We start from the raw sequence: 19,042 nt of genomic DNA, 5'->3' as shown, positions 1-19,042 counted from the left end.
AAGACTTTCTTCTGCCCTATCCTCCTTTAAACACATATATATCTTTCATACATACACCATAGTGTTTACATATCTTCCCCCTTCCCCTGCTCGACCCCCACATTCAAGCTGTTTTATTTCTTTATGAAGTTTACAGTTTAGTTCAGTGCTTTGTGGGTTTTCACAGCAAGATTCCATTGAAGGCAACAAATATTTATTGAGCACCTATGCATCAGGCATTGTATTAGGCACTAGGAATAGCGTCAAATGAAAGATGAAATCCTGTACTTTTAAGGAAGTCAGCCTTCCTTAGGAGGAGTGTCGAACAAGTAAACAAATTAATTACCCAAATGAGCTTCAAGAAGTTAGTTTTGAAGTGAAGATATACTATAATGTGTATAAGCAGCTTACAACCCTGGAAAATAAAGGACATTATCGAAAAATCAAGGACAAAGAGAGCTAAGAGAAGGTGAAGTACAGCTTCACCGTAAGTAGCCTAATAATCCAACCCAATAATTACACAAAAATAACCCATAGCAACTGATTGAGAATCACTTGGCCAGTTTGTAAGGATAAAAGAATGCAGATTCATATCTACTAAAATCAGAATGGGAGAAAAGGATGTTTAAGCCTGTGTTTTAGAACCCCCACCCAAAGTTTTAGAACATGGCGAAGCCAAATTTGGCAGACCTCATTCCCCGGCTACTCCCTCCTTCTAGACTGAGGATAGCCCACAGCGTGCCTCTTCTCCCTTCCTTCCTTTCCCTCGGAGCTGTCCGTCTTGTCTCCGGACAAGCGCCACAGATTACAGGCCTCCTTGCGTGAAACGAGGTACAGCTACCAACCTCCCTCTACCACGCAAATATCCAGACCCTCGCTCCGCAAAGGATTTGGGGAAACCGCAACAGGCCAATCTAAAGGGCGGGAGGAGGGGCAAGAAACCAAGAGGGAGGAGAGGTTTCTTTGATTGACGCGAGATACACCCAATGAGAGAAGAGAACGAATGACGCTTCCGCCTCAAAGGGCAGGACATTAGCAATGTCAACCAATCCGGCTCAGAAGTGTCTACCTTGTGGGAGGTCCTTGAGGCCGCTGAGGTCGTTGGCGTCTGTTGAACGGCTTGTGGAAGTCGTGCTGCCTTGGGTAGGGCGTTAAGGTCGTTCTTGAGAGGAACGTCTCTGTCCGAAGAGAAAATGAGTTTAGCTCTGAGGTCGGTAATGAGGAGGCCGCGAAGCTCTCCACACCTCGCAGCGGGCCCCAGGGCGGGTGTGTGTGGAAGGGAGGCAGTTGGGGCCGAGGCGAGGAAGGGGATGCAGTTTGGGACGAGGGAGAGGAGTCTCGGCCAGCGTTCCCGGGCCCGGACCCCTCACTCTGGGGGCCGTGGTGTGTCGCAGGTGATGAGCCCCGTGCATTTCTGCTGAGGTAGACACGTCTATCAGTGCGTTGGGCTTTGCACCACCAAGAAGATGGGGTGTTTTCGTTGCGAGGAGGGAGTGAAATATCGCGATGTTTCTTCTCGCGGTTTTTCTGCGAGAAATCAGGCCATGGAGCATCCCTTCCTTCAGCTCCTCCTTCCTGGTCTATGGCCGCACCTCAGCGGCAGTGCTGTCATCATATTTAACTATAAAATTTGGGAATAACATTAACCCCTCACTGCTCTTCTGCTAGGGCCCTTTATTAAGGTATAACCGGAGACCCATTTTAATGACTTTAATTGGTAATCTCTTAAGATTTTTCAAATTTTTTAGTTTCTTTACCTTTCCTTCACTTGCGACCTCTAACCCCCTGTCTGTTGCCCCCAGCCCCATGTAGACGTCAATACCTTAAAAATAGCTAGATACGCCTCTCTAAACTGGGGCCGCCTTTGGCTAGGAGTTTCCTGTGGGAGCCTTGCGTGGGGTCAGTTGTAGGTCTGTTGTGGACTTGGCCTTTCAGAGAAAATGACCCCGGGAAATGTTCGAGCTGGTATAAACCGATTTTCCTCAGCTTTATTTATTGTACGTCTTCGGTCACTTTCTAATCCTCTCTTGCCTTTGTTGTAGATTTTAGAGAACAAAATACAGGCAAATAGATAACGTGTTTTACTGAAATCATCCCGAGTTTTACATTTTAAAGTTTTATGAGTTTGTTGGGTTTCAAAACTTGTTTTTATGCAGATGTTGCAGCGGCATTTAAAATTTTGGAACGCTAAAATCAGTATCTCTTAAGGAGGACATTTCTGGCTTTTAAAATAAAATTTCCTTTAAAAAAGTTGCCAGAGTTTATGAGAAACAATCTAAATTTACAAGTGAGATTTACAAAACCATAGACTCTTCACTTTATTATAGAAAATTAGCACAAATACTTTTTTTTTGTTTTTTGGCGTTTTCATGGTTTGTTTAGACGTATCAATGAAAGAAATTATAAATAAAGTGCCAAACTTATGTGTAATCTAAATCACTTGTAACCTACCATGCTAAAATACTTTGTAAGTTAATTGTTAAATTTTAAACTTTTTTGGGTAGAAATTTAGGTAACTTATAAGTGATATCAGAAGTAAACCAAATACATATCGATCATCAGGAATTTTCCTTTGATTTTTTTAACACTATGTTTAGAGCAATGTAAATAATGAATGCTTTGTTCTTTTGTTGGCGATTTTTTGTCATAAAAACAATGTTTTTTATTCAAGTTCTGATTTTTTCCTCTTTAATATCAGTGAGAATAAATACAAAGCTAGAAGGAAAGAAAGTTAGGTCTTCATTTCTTTGAATAACTTGTAATACTTTTCACTTTTGGAAAGTGCAAATTTATAGCAGCTTAGACTATGGAATGAGCAAGGCTCATGTACGGAAGATTTCTGATTCTCCCACATAACTTCCTTTTTAGAAATTTAAAAAATTATTCAATCGGTTAATTTTTTTGTTGCATTTTAATCATCTGGATGCATAGGAGAATAGAATTAAAGTAGGCTAAAAAGACTTTGTTTCTTTTCATTTCGTAGAAATGAGCTTGTGGTAGACAAAACAAAGAGGAAAAAAAGAAGAGAACTCTCTGAAGAACAGAAACAAGAAATTAAAGATGCTTTTGAACTATTTGACACAGACAAGGATGAAGCAATAGATTATCATGAATTAAAGGTAATAGTGTAATGTAAAATATATATTTTTCTGTTAAAATGATGTTCATTTTTGATAATTGGTTAAAATACATTTCTAAAGTATTTAAACTGACTGGTTTTGGAAATATGAAACCGTTTTAAATGTTCACAGTTAAATGCTATAAGAAAATTGAATAATACTAACATCTTTTTAGAAATTCCTTTTCATATTGTAAAATGAATAGTGTTTTAAATATAAAAATAAATTTCTATGTAAGGCCTTATTTTTCATTCACATAATTAAAAGATTTCAAACTATAAGATTTAAACAGTTTTTACTGTATTCTTCTTCCCACAGTTTTTTGTTTCTTTGGTTTTTGGTAACTCATTCTTTTTTCACATTGTGAGAGTGTTATTTCTCTTTTAATTTGAACATGTTAGTAGTATATTCTTTATGTACTTTCTCTGGTGCAGACAACATAAATGATGTCTGATGTTGACACGATGCTAATGGGGAAAAATGTCAGTTTTAGGGCCTAGAATTATTTCTAAAGATGCAAGGGAAAATTGGTGTTTAGGGTGGTACAGATCTCACACTTAGTACAATGAGAAAGGAACTAGTGGCTCCTTGTTATAAACTGCATAAAGTTCACATTCCTTTAATTTTTATTGAATGCCCTCCACACTTTTACTACTTGCTTCCACCTGAGCTCTTCCTGTTCAGGTAAGATAAGCTGCTCTCTTCACTGTCCTCAAACCTCTTTTTTATGGTATCTGTTTTAATACCAGTCATCCTTTTGTTATTGCCCTTCTACTTTATTTCATCCATACATCAGGGAACAAATGGAACCTCTCCAAGTAAGACTTCTTTAGTCAGTGTCATGTCTCTCTTCTTGTTAACAGTAACAGGATCTTGGATCTTTTCTTTAAACTCAGGGACCTGAACTACTTACTTAACAACTAATCGTGTAGATTCTTATGGTAACTCTTATTTTCATTCTTTTATCTCTTCTGTTGTATAAATTTTTAATATTTATGCTATGCCTTTTTTTTGCATTTTGGTTGTTAATCATTTGAGAGCAAATAACTTGTTAAAATGATCTGTATACTGGGTGCCTAGGTGGCTCAAGTCAGTTAAGCGCCTGACTCTTGATTTTAGCTTAGGTCATAATCTCATAATTCCTGAGATTGAGCCCCACATCGTGCTCTATGCTGACAGCGTGGAGCCTGCTTGGGATTCTCTCTCTCAAGATAAACATTTAAAAAATAAGTAAAATGATCTGTACACTACGTCAGCCTATTGTATAGTGTATTTTATAAACACTTGATTGGTATGTCCTATAAAAGATATATAAATGAAAAAAATTGCCATTTAATTTCAGTAGTGAAGAAAAACTATCACTTTGTTTTTTTAGAGATATAAAACATGCAACAGAATTAAATGTTTCATTAATGTGTTTACCTCTCTTAAGTTCTGAAAACTTAAGAATTAGAAGTCACTTCTTTTGAAAGAGTGCTTGATAATTTGCTTTTCCCTTTTAATCCAAAAGGTGGCAATGAGAGCCTTGGGGTTTGATGTAAAAAAAGCTGATGTACTGAAGATTCTTAAAGATTATGACAGAGAAGCCACAGGGAAAATCACCTTTGAAGATTTTAATGAAGTTGGTGTGTATTTTAATAGTCTTTGTAATTAGCACTTGTTAGGAAATTATCTGGTTAATATTAGTATTTTTTTAATTCTCTGGGTTATGGAATTTTGTTATAGAACATTGTGGTATAATGTGGATCTCATATGGGGGCCAGGGGACACTCTTTTTACTTAATTTCAAAGAAAATATAAGATTTACAGCTTCCCTGTGGAATTTATCATTTTGTCTTTAGTTCTGAAGATTCTAAGAACTATTGTGTAGCTTTTTGTGGGAGGATGTTTTTCTAAGTAATATGTGTTTATATTATATGATAAAGGATGATCAAAAAATTATTTTCTTAGAGTAAAACAGAAAATTTGGTATCCTTTTGTATGGAAAATATTTCCTAAGACCATTCTGGTGTGTGATTTTTGTTGGCAGAGTGGGAGAAGAGAAAACCTGTAGCATTTGTTATCTTTGGCTCTAGATGAAGGGCATGCCTTCAGGTTGACAAAGCTTATGAAGGTCTACATACTCTGAGTGACTTGATCTTGGTGAATAAAGTCATCTGTTTAAAGTTGCAAGTGGAGAGAAGATTGTGGTAAAGGAGGCATTTGGCAGACTTAAGCAGGAAAAATCATTGTAGAACAACCAACTAAGCATAATGTGTCATGAGCTTAATATGATTGAATTTTATACAGTTGATTTTCGTGAATTATTTACAGCATATATCAGGCTTTTTAGTATAGAAGATTCTGGAAGGCAAGGACTTTGTTATTATAATTTAAATACATTATGTAGAATATTATACGTAGAATGTATGTATATTCAGGTTTTTATTAAATAAATTTTCTAAACCATTGATAACCACTTTATATGGGTCATGATATATACATTTCATATGTTTTTAGAGATGTAAAAAATTTAGGAACAAATCCAGTTACACATACACATAAACTTTTTGTGTAAATATTCAGCAAGAAGCAATACACAAAGCAAAAAAAATGGCAGTTAGTACATATGGAAAACATAGAGTCCTTTCATAAATCATTGTTTTTATTTTTTTAATCTGAAAACTCAAAATGAAAGTGAAGAGAGAAGTTAAAGGATGAGCCTAAAAGAGAAAGAAAGCACAACACAGAAGAACTTCAATTTATACACTGAGAAATAACTGTTTAGAGAAGCAGGTTGTCCCTCTGGGAAGCATATTGCGTGTGGTTTTTTGGTTTTGTTTTGTTTTGTTTTTTCTAATTGGTAGATTTATTGAGAGGAGGAGAGCCATCTTTATTCTTTCAGTCTTTCAGTATTGAAGCTCTTGTATAGTTCATGATCTTAGTCCAAGTTCCAATTTAGATTATTTATAGACAGGTGTTAGGATATAGTGACAATGATACCATTAGGAAAGAGCTGCAATTCAGGCACATTTGATACAATGTAGTGGTTTGGCATGGACAGTTGGAAACCAGATTGCTTGGGTTCAGATCTTGGTTTTGCCACTTACTAGCTGTATAATTTGGTCATTTTACTTCTCTGTGTCTCAACTATAAATTGGGGCTATCTTGTGGGTTGTGAGGAATAAATAAGTTAATAAGTAAAGTGCTTAGCAAGGGGCCTAGCTATAGTAAGTACTATTAAGTATTTGTTAGTATTACTTTAAAAATTGTCTTTGTTTTATTGTGTTTTAGTGCCTCATAATAATTGTACATGCATCACTGGAACATAAAAAGTATTGTATTCCATGTATTTATATTTTTCTGATTACCCTGTTTTCATAGTTGCAGGCTATTTTAAGCATTATATCATTGTCATTAATAATTTTATGTAGCACATGTCATCTTAAGTAAATACAGTTTTAAATTTGTGATCTTATTAGCAGTTGAAGCCAAAGTCCCATGCCATATTCACCTTTTCCTGACCGTCCATCTTTTCTGTGTTAATAACAGGGTATGAGGGTGGCTCAGTAGGTTAGGCCTCCGGCTCTTGGTTTCGGCTCAGGTCATGATCTCACAGGTCCATGAGTTAGAGCCCCGCCTCTGGCTCTGCACTGACATGTGGAGCCTCCTTGGGATTTTTTGTCTCTCCCTCTCTCTACTCTTCCCCCCTCTCTCTCTGTCTCCCTCCTTCTGTCTCAAAATAAATAAATTAACTTAAAAAAAAAAGAGCATGATTACTGGGTTTCTTCCAGAATTAATGGCCATGGGTAAACTTCTCTCTGACTTTCAAAGATTAAACTTTTGACCTGCTTGAAAATACCATCAGTCAAATAAAAATTTATTACTGTTTAGAAATTGAAGTCAAGAGCTCTGTATTCTCTCCATTTGTGGATTATTTTTCAATAATAACTGACCACAGATGAAGGTATGTTTTATACTTTGGGACAGATAACTCCAAATCAGAACATTTGAGTCTTAGTTTTATGTATCATCTATCACTAGTGAAGGATACTGTTCCACAGATATTTCTGGATGAAGTCTGACACGTAACCAGAATCTTTGGGCACATTCCATTGCCTCTTTAGAATAGAATATTCTATTACCATTTTGCTTTGCTTATTTAACAAATATTTGCTGATTTTTTTGGCATTAGGTACTGTGTTGGGTTGAGGGAGGGGAATTAATTAGAAGTTACCAAGAGGGTCTTTCAAGGAGCTTACCATTTAAATGTAAGTAATAATAAGCTGTGGTGTTCTGTGGTAAATTATAATTTTGTTTAAAGCAGGAGTTGGCAGAGAAAGTAGTTTAGACAGAGACCTTATGCCCCCACAAAGGCTAAAATATTTACTATCTGTTTTTTGACAACAAAAAGAATTGTCAATTCCTGGCCTGGAGCAATTGAAGAAGACCTTGCAGAGGGGATTTTTAATTTAGGCCTTTGGGAATGTGAATAGGATTTCATCCTAAGGAGAAGATTGTGGGATGCAGTAGAGAAAGACATTGGAGGCAGAGAAAACAGCAACAACAGAGTGGTACTGGAAGTATAGTATGTTTGAAGTGGAAGATAGTATTGGGCCAAAAAGGTAGTCTTGCATCACATATAGAGCTTGGACTTTAGTCAGCAGATGATCATTGTCAATTTCTGTGGAAGAGAAGATATGTTTTAGAAAGGTAACTCTGTTGAGAGTATTAAAGATGGGTTGAAGGGCAGAGAGACTGAAGACAGAAAGTAATAGACTTTTTTATGCTGAGGGTGGTGAGAATGAAGAGAGAGGCCCATTTAAGAGTAAAAAGGGTAGTATCCTTAGCACTGTAGTAATAAATCGCTGATGAGGTTAATCAGCTTAAAAAATGTTCAGACTTCAAATATGAGAGATTATTTGTTAATGATGCTGTTATCTTTTTTGAGATCCGGCATCAAAACAATAGCTATCTTGGTGATAGTGGGAGGAATTTGAATTCTGAAATGTTGAGTGTAAAATAACTTGTATTTTTGGATAGAAACCCCCAAAAGGCAGTGAGAAATATAGTTGAAGCTGTATTTCTAGCAGCACCTTTAATGATTTTTTAACTTTTAATGTGATGTTTTCTAATGTGCTATGTTCTTAAGTGATTTTTATAATGTGTAAGGTCTAACTATTTTTAGGAAGTATATTTATGGTAGTATAATTTTAAAATAAAGTTACATGGACAGCAATTTGTGAATTAGATTGAAGTCACCTAAGTGTGTATTAGTTGATTTATTTTCTTTGGAAAAAAAATGTATTTCTTACAATTCTACTTTGTAGAATAGGAATAGAGCATGAAGGCATGGAGGAGAGTCACCATAAAGATACCATGTTTTAGCTGTCCAGAATTATGGGTATTTATAATTCCTGAGAAAAGTTGTATTCTAAGGCAAAGTATTGATAAAAGATTATATATACACATAAGTCTGAAGTAACTAACACAATTAAAGCACTAGTGGGATAAGAATTTATACATCTTGGAGCCCCATCTGTTCCCCACATCACCCTGTTGCTTCTTTAAGTACATTAATACTTTCAGCAAGCTGCTTTTTTGGTTCACCTGTCATGTAAATTATTTAATTGGTGAAGAAAATTTCTTAACACTTTTTTTTTTCCTTGTCCTGCTTTTTTGTTGGGACTAAATTCAAAATAAGTTGAGTATGTGCCATAGAGTTAAGCATGGTATTTTATTTTGGTGTTATGGCTGTGTATATGCCAACTCCTTTTTGACTGAATATTTATGAGCTTGGGTGATTTGCATACTTATAGTAATATACTTCAATTAGTTACTTGAAACACTTTTTGGATACAATTGACGGGTAATAGAAAACTATTAAATGTATATGTAGATGATTTAACGTTAGCTTAAATAGGTACTTAATCTAAAGCTTACTTAACCAAATACAGTGATAGTACAGCAAAACAACAATAATTTTTTGTGGGCTTGAATTGTATTTTTCCTTTTGAGTGCATTAAACTTTCCATCTATAAGCATTTGCAAGTTTTTAATGATTCTGTCAACCTTACTAGAACTGAATTATTTTTAATGGCATGATGAAAGTCATAAATAATTTTTGTTATAGTAGTAGACTAGCTTGTAGAATTACTTCAGAGATGTTTACTTAGATATTTTCAGATTTTTATCTAGTAACTGAAAAAATTTTATACCACAGATTGTTACTTTAATTTTTATTGTTGTGGCTGTTGATTAATGACTGTGAATATTAAAAATAGTGTTTAAGTTTACTACATTATTCTATATTACTACCTTTAATCTATTAGAATATATTGTTGCTGTTGAAGTCTGATATTCCTCACTTTTAATTGTAGTTTTTTGAGAGTTATTATCTTGGTGAACAAAATGGGCATGATTTTAGAGAGATCTTTCCAGACTTTCTTTTTTGGGGGGCAGAGGGGGAGAGGTGGTTCTTGCTACAGTCGTATTCAGTAACTACTTTTCATATTTTTGAAAACCAAGAGTTTCTTCAAATCATGAAGCTATCAGTAGAATTTTCGTCTGTCTGAAATTGTATCTCTGTCAATGATGGCAGTGAATTTGTCAGGAATTTTTGGTCTTTATTACAGGGTTAAATTTAAGGAACCATAATGTGCTTAAGTTAGCCATCAGACAGCTTTTATCTAAGTAGCTTTAATTGTTTTGTTGATATACCATCTCTATAGCTAAGTTACAAACTCCTAGACGTTTTTGTTTGGTGTTAGTGGAGCCTAGTACAATTCTTGATAATGGTAGACCTTAAATAAATATGGTATGTAGTCCTTTTTATTTTGCTTTTTTGTGTGATAGTTTTGCTTACTCTTATAATAGGATGAATTGTTGATAACATAAAGATTAAATTTTAAAACCCAGATTTGATTTTTATAATTTGAGTTTTACCTTTTGGGTTTTCGGGCTCTGATTTGGCATTTTATTATCAAACTAAATGTTGAAAGATTCACGACTTTAATTGTCATCTAGTACTTCTTGATTTCACGAATGCATTTGTGATTATGAAGTGTTTTTAAATTTTTTTTTGAATTTCTTTTTAACTGTAGTGACAGACTGGATATTGGAAAGAGATCCACATGAAGAAATATTAAAGGCATTTAAACTATTTGATGATGATGATTCAGGTAAAATAAGCTTGAGAAATTTGCGACGTGTTGCCAGAGAACTGGGTGAAAACATGAGTGATGAAGAACTTCGGGCTATGATAGAAGAATTTGATAAAGATGGTGATGGAGAAAGTAAGTTTTGAGTAAAACACATATTCTAGGTATTATTACTGATATATGCATATAGTAAATTTTTCTAAAATCAAATGATTTTCAAGACTCATTTCAAAGTATCTCTATTTGGTATAATTGTTGTTCACCCTATAGTGGGGTTTTTGCATAAACATTTCACATAATTCAATTTAGAATGAAGCAGACCTTTAAAACCAAATAAACTGGTTGTAATATCAGGTTCTACACTTCAGGAAGGTACTTTACTTTTTGAGCATCACCAAAATCTTTCCTTGAGAATCACCAAAATCCTTCTTGAACATCACCAAAATTTCAGCTACTTGGTAAAAAATTTCCACTTTTTAAAAAGTGTTTATTTTTTTAGAGAGAGAGTGAGTGACTGTGTTCATGTGTGTGAAAGTCGGGAGGGGCAGAGAGAGAGGGAGAGAGAATCCCAAGCAGGGTCTGCGCTGTCAGCACAGAACCCGTCACGGGGCTCTGTCCCACAAACCGTGAGATTATCATTGGTGCTGAAATCAAGAGTCAGACACTTAACCCACTAAGCCACCCAGGCACCCGTAAAACATCAGCCTTTAATGACTTCTTCCTTAACATACATGCTCTTCTAAACTATAACTAAGTTCTATTGTTTCTACTCTTTAAATGTTTTGAAACTGTTTTATGTCTTTGTTAACTGCTGCTGCCCTAGTTCTGGCCCTAATTTCTTGGTAGGAATGTTATTATAGCCCCATTCATTATTTCCTTGAATGCCTGCTGGATATGGTGCCTTATGTGCAATCTGGTGCTGCTACACAATGAGGAAGGCAGATGTGGTTTTTGCCCTCACTGACTCTACAGTCCCTTTACCCTCCTAATTGCCCTCTATGCCTATGAGCCTCTACCCTCTAATTTAGTTTCTTGATAACATTCTTTTCTTAAAATACAGGTTTGATGATGTCATTCCTCTCTTCGAACACCGAATGATTCTTCACTACCTACAGAGTAAATTTCAAAGCTCTCTAAGATAGATTCTGCCCTAACTATCCAGTTTTATTTCCTACTGAGCTCTTCAGTGTCCTGCTTTAACTTTCACCTCCCATACATACATGCCTTGACCAAATATATTCTACCCTGAAAACACTTTTTTATGCCATGCCATTCCTTAATCCTAGAATATTCTAATTGCCAGTTTCTGTCTGCTAAAATGTTAGTCTTTCTCTCTGATTCATTTTAAAGTTCCATTTTCTCAAGCCTCCTCTGGTGGCCTCTGTATGAGTTATGGAGACTGCCATTGAGGGTCCATAGCATTTAGAGGAACACGGTATTTTGACAGTTCTGTACAATGCCTTCTGTTAGTTATTTACATGTGTAACTCTCCAATATATTGTAAGTTCCTTAAGAGCAGTATGGAATCCTATAGGGTGAAAGGCCTGAGGCTTTGGAAACCTACAGATCTGGATTTGAATTGAATCTCTGCCACTTACATAGTTGCTCTGTAATGTGCAAGTTTTCAGTGTTTTCTGAGTCGTGGTTTCCCATTTATTAAAGTGAGAATGGTAATACCTTCCAGGTGGTTGTAAGTATTTAAAGGAAGATATTTGAAGGTGCCTATTACTAAATGGAAACTCGTTTGCCTTTTTTTGTATCTTTACTCATCTTTATATTCTCCTGCATTTTCTTGAACACAGTGAGTGCTCTGACGTTGGTTGATTTAAAGCCCTGACCCAGGAGTGTGTATTACAGTAGATACATGTTGATAGAGTATCACCTATACATACATACATAAATATGCACATAATACACACTTTACTTTGGCAATACTGTCATGCTTTAATAAGGAGGTAAGACAGTAGCTCTAAGTTCAGGTTTGTAGATTGTACTTTAGAGTTGTGTATTATACTTTGTCATATTTATGTAAATATTATTCGAGGAATATAAAACTTTTTTTTTAATACTAGTTCTTTGAAGGGTATTGATAGATTTATATTTATTTATTAAAATATAATTTATTGTCAAATTGGCTAACATACAGCGTGCACAGTGTGCTCTTGGTTTTCGGGGTAGATTCCCATGGCTCATTGCTTACACACAACACCCAGTGCACATCCCAACAAGTGTCCTCAGTGCCCATCACCCATTTTCCCCTCTCCCCCATCCCCTCAGCAACCCTCAGTTCTCTGTATTTAAGAGTCTAACTATTTTTCAATGTTTATTTTTGAGAGAGAGAGAGGTGGGGGAGGGACAGAGCGAGAGGGAGACCCAGAATCTAAAGCAGGCCCCAGGCTATGAACTGTCAGCATAGAGCCCAACATGGGGCTCAAACTCAGGAACTGTGAGATCATGACCTGAGCCGAAGTTGGATGCTTAACGGACTCAGCCGCCCAAGTGCCCCTGTTTATATTTTAAAACAAAGATGGTTTTTAAAACAAAGATAGTATCCACTGCCTTCATATTTAAAAAATTTTTGTGTCTTACCAAGCTGTTGGCTGTTACCCTAAACTAATTTCAAAGCAGCTCTGTTTTATAAGGGTACTATCTTAAGTAGCATAGAAAATCTTGGTATGTCTATTTCATAAATCGTCAGTAACGGCTACTACCTGTGTCAAAAGATTAGAGTTATTTTCTTTTCCTGTGTTACGCACATGCAAATTAGGTTTTGGTATTGGCTTAATTTGACATTAGAGGAAAATATTAATTATGAAGCTGCCTCTTAAATTTAAACAATGTGAAACTTTGCATAGAAAATGTGTCCCATTTCTTGCATCTCTTGTTAGTCCACTCTGTTTGTTGCTTTTGAAACTCAAGAGTTCAAGCCCCATTGCTTGAAGATTTTAGTGCATACTTACTTAAAACATTACTTTGGTTCTCAATGCTAACTTTAAGTCACTGTATAACTGTTGCTTGGGCATCCTACTGTCATTTGTTTAAATGACTAACAGGCAAGTAACATTTTTTCTTTTTTTTTCTAAGAGATTGGTTACAAATATAATACAGTGGTGCATAATCTTTTATTGTTAAGATTTGTTTTTTATGCAAGTGGAGGAAGGTGTTCTTAACATATTAAATTGATGAATTTCCAAATCTGGGATTTCCAGTCTGGGATTTGAATTTCTGGGGGGTGAGGGACTTCTGAAGTATTACATGGGGTCTAGGTGTATGCATCAAATATTGTCTTTGACCATATGAATAATAGTCTTGCACATGCATACATATACTACTGTTTTTTATTTATATCTATAAATGCTCTTGTAATTGATAAATACACTTTTTCAGAATTCATAGTAGCTATTTTATATTATCTGTTTCTCAAGCAAGATGTACTAAGTTTAACTATTATTGTGGCAAGTCCAGGAAATCATTGTTGAAAGACATTTTCATATTCAGAAACAATGAACTGTAATCCATTTTTAGTCTGGCTTTGGGATATTGCCTTAACTTACATGGGTCTCTGTAGCTGTACGAAAACCTGCCTATTTTGGAAAAAGTATGAGTGGCATTTTAGAAAAACTTGTTAATTTGATTAATTTGGATTCTTTTGGCTGCAGTTTTGTTTAAATATAACCTGTTTTCTTTGTATATGTTAAATTAGTAAAGATCATAATACTTGCTGTCTTTTTTTGTAGACTCTGGTAATTCTTCTGTCTTTATGAATTTTTCATACTTTAGTATTTAGGAGCAGTGAAAATGAAATGTTTATTGTGTATTTAGAATAATAAATATGGTGAAGGAGTTAAAGGAAAAGAAGATATAATGCAAGATCTAAATAGAGCTGTGCTAATGATACAGAAAGAATGCTTTCCCAATTATCACTCCTAAGATCTGTAAAACACAGTAAATATTTTTGGAAAAATCAACATTTAAAAACCCAAAGTATGGGGCGCCTGGGTGGCGCAGTCGGTTAAGCGTCCGACTTCAGCCAGGTCACGATCTCGCGGTCCGTGAGTTCGAGCCCAGCGTCAGGCTCTGGGCTGATGGCTCGGAGCCTGGAGCCTGTTTCCGATTCTGTGTCTCCCTCTCTCTCTGCCCCTCCCCCGTTCGTGCTCTGTCTCTCTCTGTCCCAAAAATAAATAAAACGTTGAAAAAAAAGAAAAAAAAATAAAAATAAAAATCCAAAGTGGGCTATCTTTTAAATAATTATGATAAGTATTAACACTTACTTAGTAGTTAATACTTGTTAGATTCTGTGTTTGGCATTTACATTTTGTATTATGTCACTTAATTTTCATAATGGCTTTTGTGAAGTAAATATAGTATTTATATTAATGCATAGGATAGATGGATGCATCTATAAATGAAGAAACTAACGCTCTGAGAGATTTATAACCTGTTTATGCTTTTATCCATAACACTGTGTTACCTCTTATGCTAAAAAATAAAATTAGGTTTCTATGTTTATGGAGTTTTAAAAATTACATGCTATTTTAGTATATAAAATATTCAATACTCAATATTCAATAAAATACTCAACTGTCACTTCAGATGCTAAAATTTGTCTAAATTTTGCTAAAATTTTCCTCTAAAGCCAGGTAGTCTCTAAGGTACTTAATCTACTTAATTTGTAGATAATTTATCTTTATTAGGTAATAAACTCTTTATTTAAAATACCTATAATAAGATTAACCCAGTGAAGTGATTGATTTATGAAAATTTTGTTTAAAGAGATAGTGTAGGAGGGGCGCCTGGGTGGCTCAGTCGGTTGAGCGTCCGACTTCTGCTCAGGTCATGATCTCACGGTTTGTGGGGTTTGTGAGTTCAAGCCCTGTGTTGGGCTCTGTGCTGGCAGCTCAGAGCCTGTAGGTAGCCTGCTTCAACTTCTGTGACTCCCTCTCTGTCTGTCCCTCCCTGCTCATGCTTGCTTGCTCTCTCTCTCAAAAATAAACATGAAAAATAAAATAAAATAAAGAGGCAGTGTAGGAGAAAAGTGTTATATTTGTTTCATTCAATAAATATTTTATCAGATGCCTATTTAACGGTGGGCATTGTGCTAGATTTATTAGTATAGAAACTCTATATATGATTGATGGAGAAAGTTATGAAGCTGTACGAAAGTCAAAGATCACTACTAGAATTTGTAAGATCATTGAAAATATTACAGGTTATGTGTTCTACTGTGTCATAATGTCTTGCAGATGTTTAGTATTGAAATGCATGGATTCATGGTTCATTACCAGCTTCTGGCCAACTTATTCTTCTTAACTTCTTAGAGCTTATTTTTGCACTGTTTTCTTTTTTTAACTATGTTGCTGAAGGTATTCTCATACCTTAGCTTTCTTTCCACTTCCTGTCAAACCAAATCCTATGTTTTATTTTAGAGCCCAAATCAAGAATTATTCTTGCCTAAGTTTTTCTCAGAAGTAATGATTTTTCCCATTATGATGGAATTTTTTTCAACATAGATATGTGTATTATTTTAATAATAGATCATGTTTTGTCTTATACAGCAGTTCTCTGTTTCTGGTATGAAACATGACTTACATGATTATTAAAACTGGAACCAGTATATTTTTTTCATTCCTGATGTACATATTTCGTCTCCTCAATGTGTTTTAATTGGTTAATATTTTTCTAACTTTTCATTATGAATTTTCTCAAACATAGAGGGAAAAAATATTAGTTTAGTACAATACGCACCTTTATACCTTCTACCCCTTCTACCTAGATTCAGCAATTAACATTTTACTATATTTGCATTGTCCATAGTGTGTATTTTTTTTCTGGATCATTTGAAAAATACGTCCTGAACTTGACCTCCCTCACATTTTAGCATGCATCTGCTAAGAATAAGGATATTGTTTTTCAAAATTATGATACCATTGTTACTCCTAAGAAAACTAAAAATAATTTTATATTACCTAATATCTTCTTCACTTAAATTTCAAGATACTGTAGATTAGGAACCCTGGTGTCTGTTTTGGTATATTACACAACTCTTAGGATGGTGTAGGCATTCACTAGGCAATTAAAAATGTTTGAGTCATTGGATTGTTTTCATATATTACCATGTAGAAACAACCTAAAAAGATAATCTTGTAGTTCAGTATTTTCAGATGAAAAAATTAAGACACAGAACTGTTCTGTATCAGAGATATGATTGGAATCCAGATCTTTCTTTTCCTCATTCAGTGTTATTATTATTATCAAAATGATCATTCATAACCAGTGTTTTGTTAAGGTATGTGTTAAGTTTTGGACCCCATGAAATCACCTGTTTTACAAAGAGGGAGCATTCTTTTCTGAACATTTCTATCAGTAATTGTGTATATTTGTATATATTGGTTTTAAAAATTACATTTAATAAGATTATTACCTATTTATTTCTAGGTTGCCTTCTTAAATATGGTGCTTTATAAATTGTAGGTTCTTACTGAATTTTATTTATAGTTTTGGTAACATTTTCTCTTTATGAGTGATGGTTTCTGCATTTACATCTATATTTTATAGTTGCTGTATTATCTAGCTAATTAAGACTAAATTTGTATCCTTTAAAATTACTATTACTCTAGATGTTTTCAAATTTTTTTAAGTGGCTTTTAAATATATAAAAAATCAAACAACAATTTGACTTTTTAAAAAATTCTATATTTTCTTCCTTTAGAATTCTAATGTACATGTATGATAGATTTAAACTTGTTTATGAAGGAAGGGATTGCTAAATGAACTCATAGAATAAAGATTATAAAGAGGCTTTAACCATTTAAAAAATTTAAAATTTCAAGCTTTAAAACTATTTTTGCTAGTGTATGTAAATGTTGTCATTATGATAGACTTTTTTGTAACTTAAATGTCTTTTCTGTCATTAATATTATATTCATATTGTTTATCACATTATGTATTTTTGTATTCATGAGGTTCTACTTAATAAACATGGTCAACTTCCTATCAAAGAAGTAAAAGCAAAATAATATGTCTTAATTTATTAACAATTTTGTATAATACAAAATTTAAAAATACTTAGTATAAAATAGTACAATTCTCCTGTGAAAAATTTGTATTTCTGACTTATATTTTCTTTCTTACTGCAGTAAATCAAGAGGAGTTCATTGCTATTATGACGGGTGACATTTAAAGAATTACAAGGATAAACACTAAGAATGTTGCAGTTACATCTCATATTCTATTTTTGTGCTGGAGCCGTGTTAAAAAGAAACCCAACTTAGTTCTCTTTTTCCAAAAGGACCAAAAATAAGTGTCTTATGTATTCATATTTTACTACTGTTAATTTTCTTTGTATGAGCAGTATTGTTAGCACTCTAATAGTTTAGCTTTGTATTTATAATATAGCTTATATATATATATATATAAAATTTAAAAAATTGAATCACGTGGTACACATTCTCTGAAAGTTTTTTATTCGGCATCAGTAGTCACTTTTGTTTTGATGTACACATTATGCAGACTTTCATTAATAAAGTCTTTATTTTAGTAGTACTTTAAAGTATGGTATATTTTCTGTTTTATTTTGATTCTGAGTGTCTGTTAACGCTCAATAGTATGTTTCTTAAATCTTTTCTCTTTGAACTACTGGTTTCAGGAAAAAAAATTGAAATACAAATAGCAACAGAATAGCACATTTTTCCATTACAGGTTTGACATTTTATATTTCAATACAGGATGATGACTCAATACACGCATAATTCCTTTTTTAAGAGTCATGTCTTGCAGTTTGGAAGGAAAAAGTGTGCATATAGACCCATTTATCCTCATGTATTACGTTCGATAGCACTTCTCGTGTCTTAACGTAAGTTGTGACAGTTGAATCTGGATATTTCCTTAAACTAATTGAGTACAGTTTGAATCGTCTGATTTCTTGACAAAATGAAAGATTTAAATTTTGGAATTGTGATCTGTTAAGATAATTATCACTCAGTTAAACGTCACAATGATGAAAATAGAAAACTAAGCCACAGAAATATTTAAGATTATGTTTTACCTGTATAAAAGGAACATTTTGTGATTCAGCAGGAAACAGTAGAGACAGACTTTCCAGGTATTGGTGGGCTCTTCTGCCTTGTAGAAATGTATGTTAGGGGGGAGACAAGTGGTAATGGGAGATAGGTTGTAGGGAATTGGTACCCATTCTGATCCTTCACTAATTATCTGGTTCCTGCTGGTAGGGACTCTCTGGAAGAAAGTTGTCTATTTCAGTGACCTTTCTTTAGATTTCTTGCTGTAAATTTAAAGTACAGTAATAATTTGATGCACTTGAAATATTGTGAGCTTCCTAGAGTATTCCATGAAGAGTTACCCACTAGAAATTTAACAAACAAATCAGTACGGAATAATATAACAGTGGTGACACTTCAAATAGTTAACTAGAAAGTAAGATAATTGCTCACCATATTAAAATTTAATTTTGAATATGAAATCAATGCTCACAGTAGTAACAATATGCAGGGCAACAAATATTCTTTGAAATTAAAAAAAATTTTATCACCCTTATTGATGAATTGCCTTCTATGTCTTGATCACAAAATATGTTGATTTCCAGGAAATTAAAAAATAAAAGTGAAGAGTAAAACACAGATAAAAATAAATCTAGGCTTGCTTGTCTTCTGCCACTTTATTAGAACAAATAATCCAAGCTACTTTTTGTCGCTTACTAAGATAACTCCTTTATTCTTAATATAAATACTTATTCTTTGGGATACCAGCAGTTTTGTTTCTTCCCTTCTTACTGTGGGTTGAGGGAAG

The 19,042-nt window shown here is 34.1% G+C and overlaps 1 protein-coding gene across 1 annotated transcript; it reads left to right on the top strand.

Moving 5' to 3' along the window:
* The first annotated feature begins 1,057 nt into the window (after positions 1-1,057).
* CETN3 (centrin 3) lies at positions 1,058-17,779 on the top strand. The gene is made up of 5 exons (XM_043593451.1): positions 1,058-1,189; positions 2,963-3,098; positions 4,609-4,723; positions 10,181-10,372; positions 17,374-17,779. The coding sequence occupies exons 1-5, from the start codon at positions 1,173-1,175 to the stop codon at positions 17,415-17,417; spliced, it is 504 nt and encodes a 167-aa protein (XP_043449386.1). The 5' UTR covers positions 1,058-1,172; the 3' UTR covers positions 17,418-17,779.
* Positions 17,780-19,042: the final 1,263 nt, after the last annotated feature.

This window comes from Prionailurus bengalensis, chromosome A1 (genome assembly GCF_016509475.1).
Source record: "Prionailurus bengalensis isolate Pbe53 chromosome A1, Fcat_Pben_1.1_paternal_pri, whole genome shotgun sequence".
Lineage (NCBI taxonomy): Eukaryota > Metazoa > Chordata > Mammalia > Carnivora > Felidae > Prionailurus > Prionailurus bengalensis.
The sequence above is the reverse complement of the archived record's forward strand: the minus strand, read 5'-3'. Positions and strand labels throughout refer to the sequence as shown.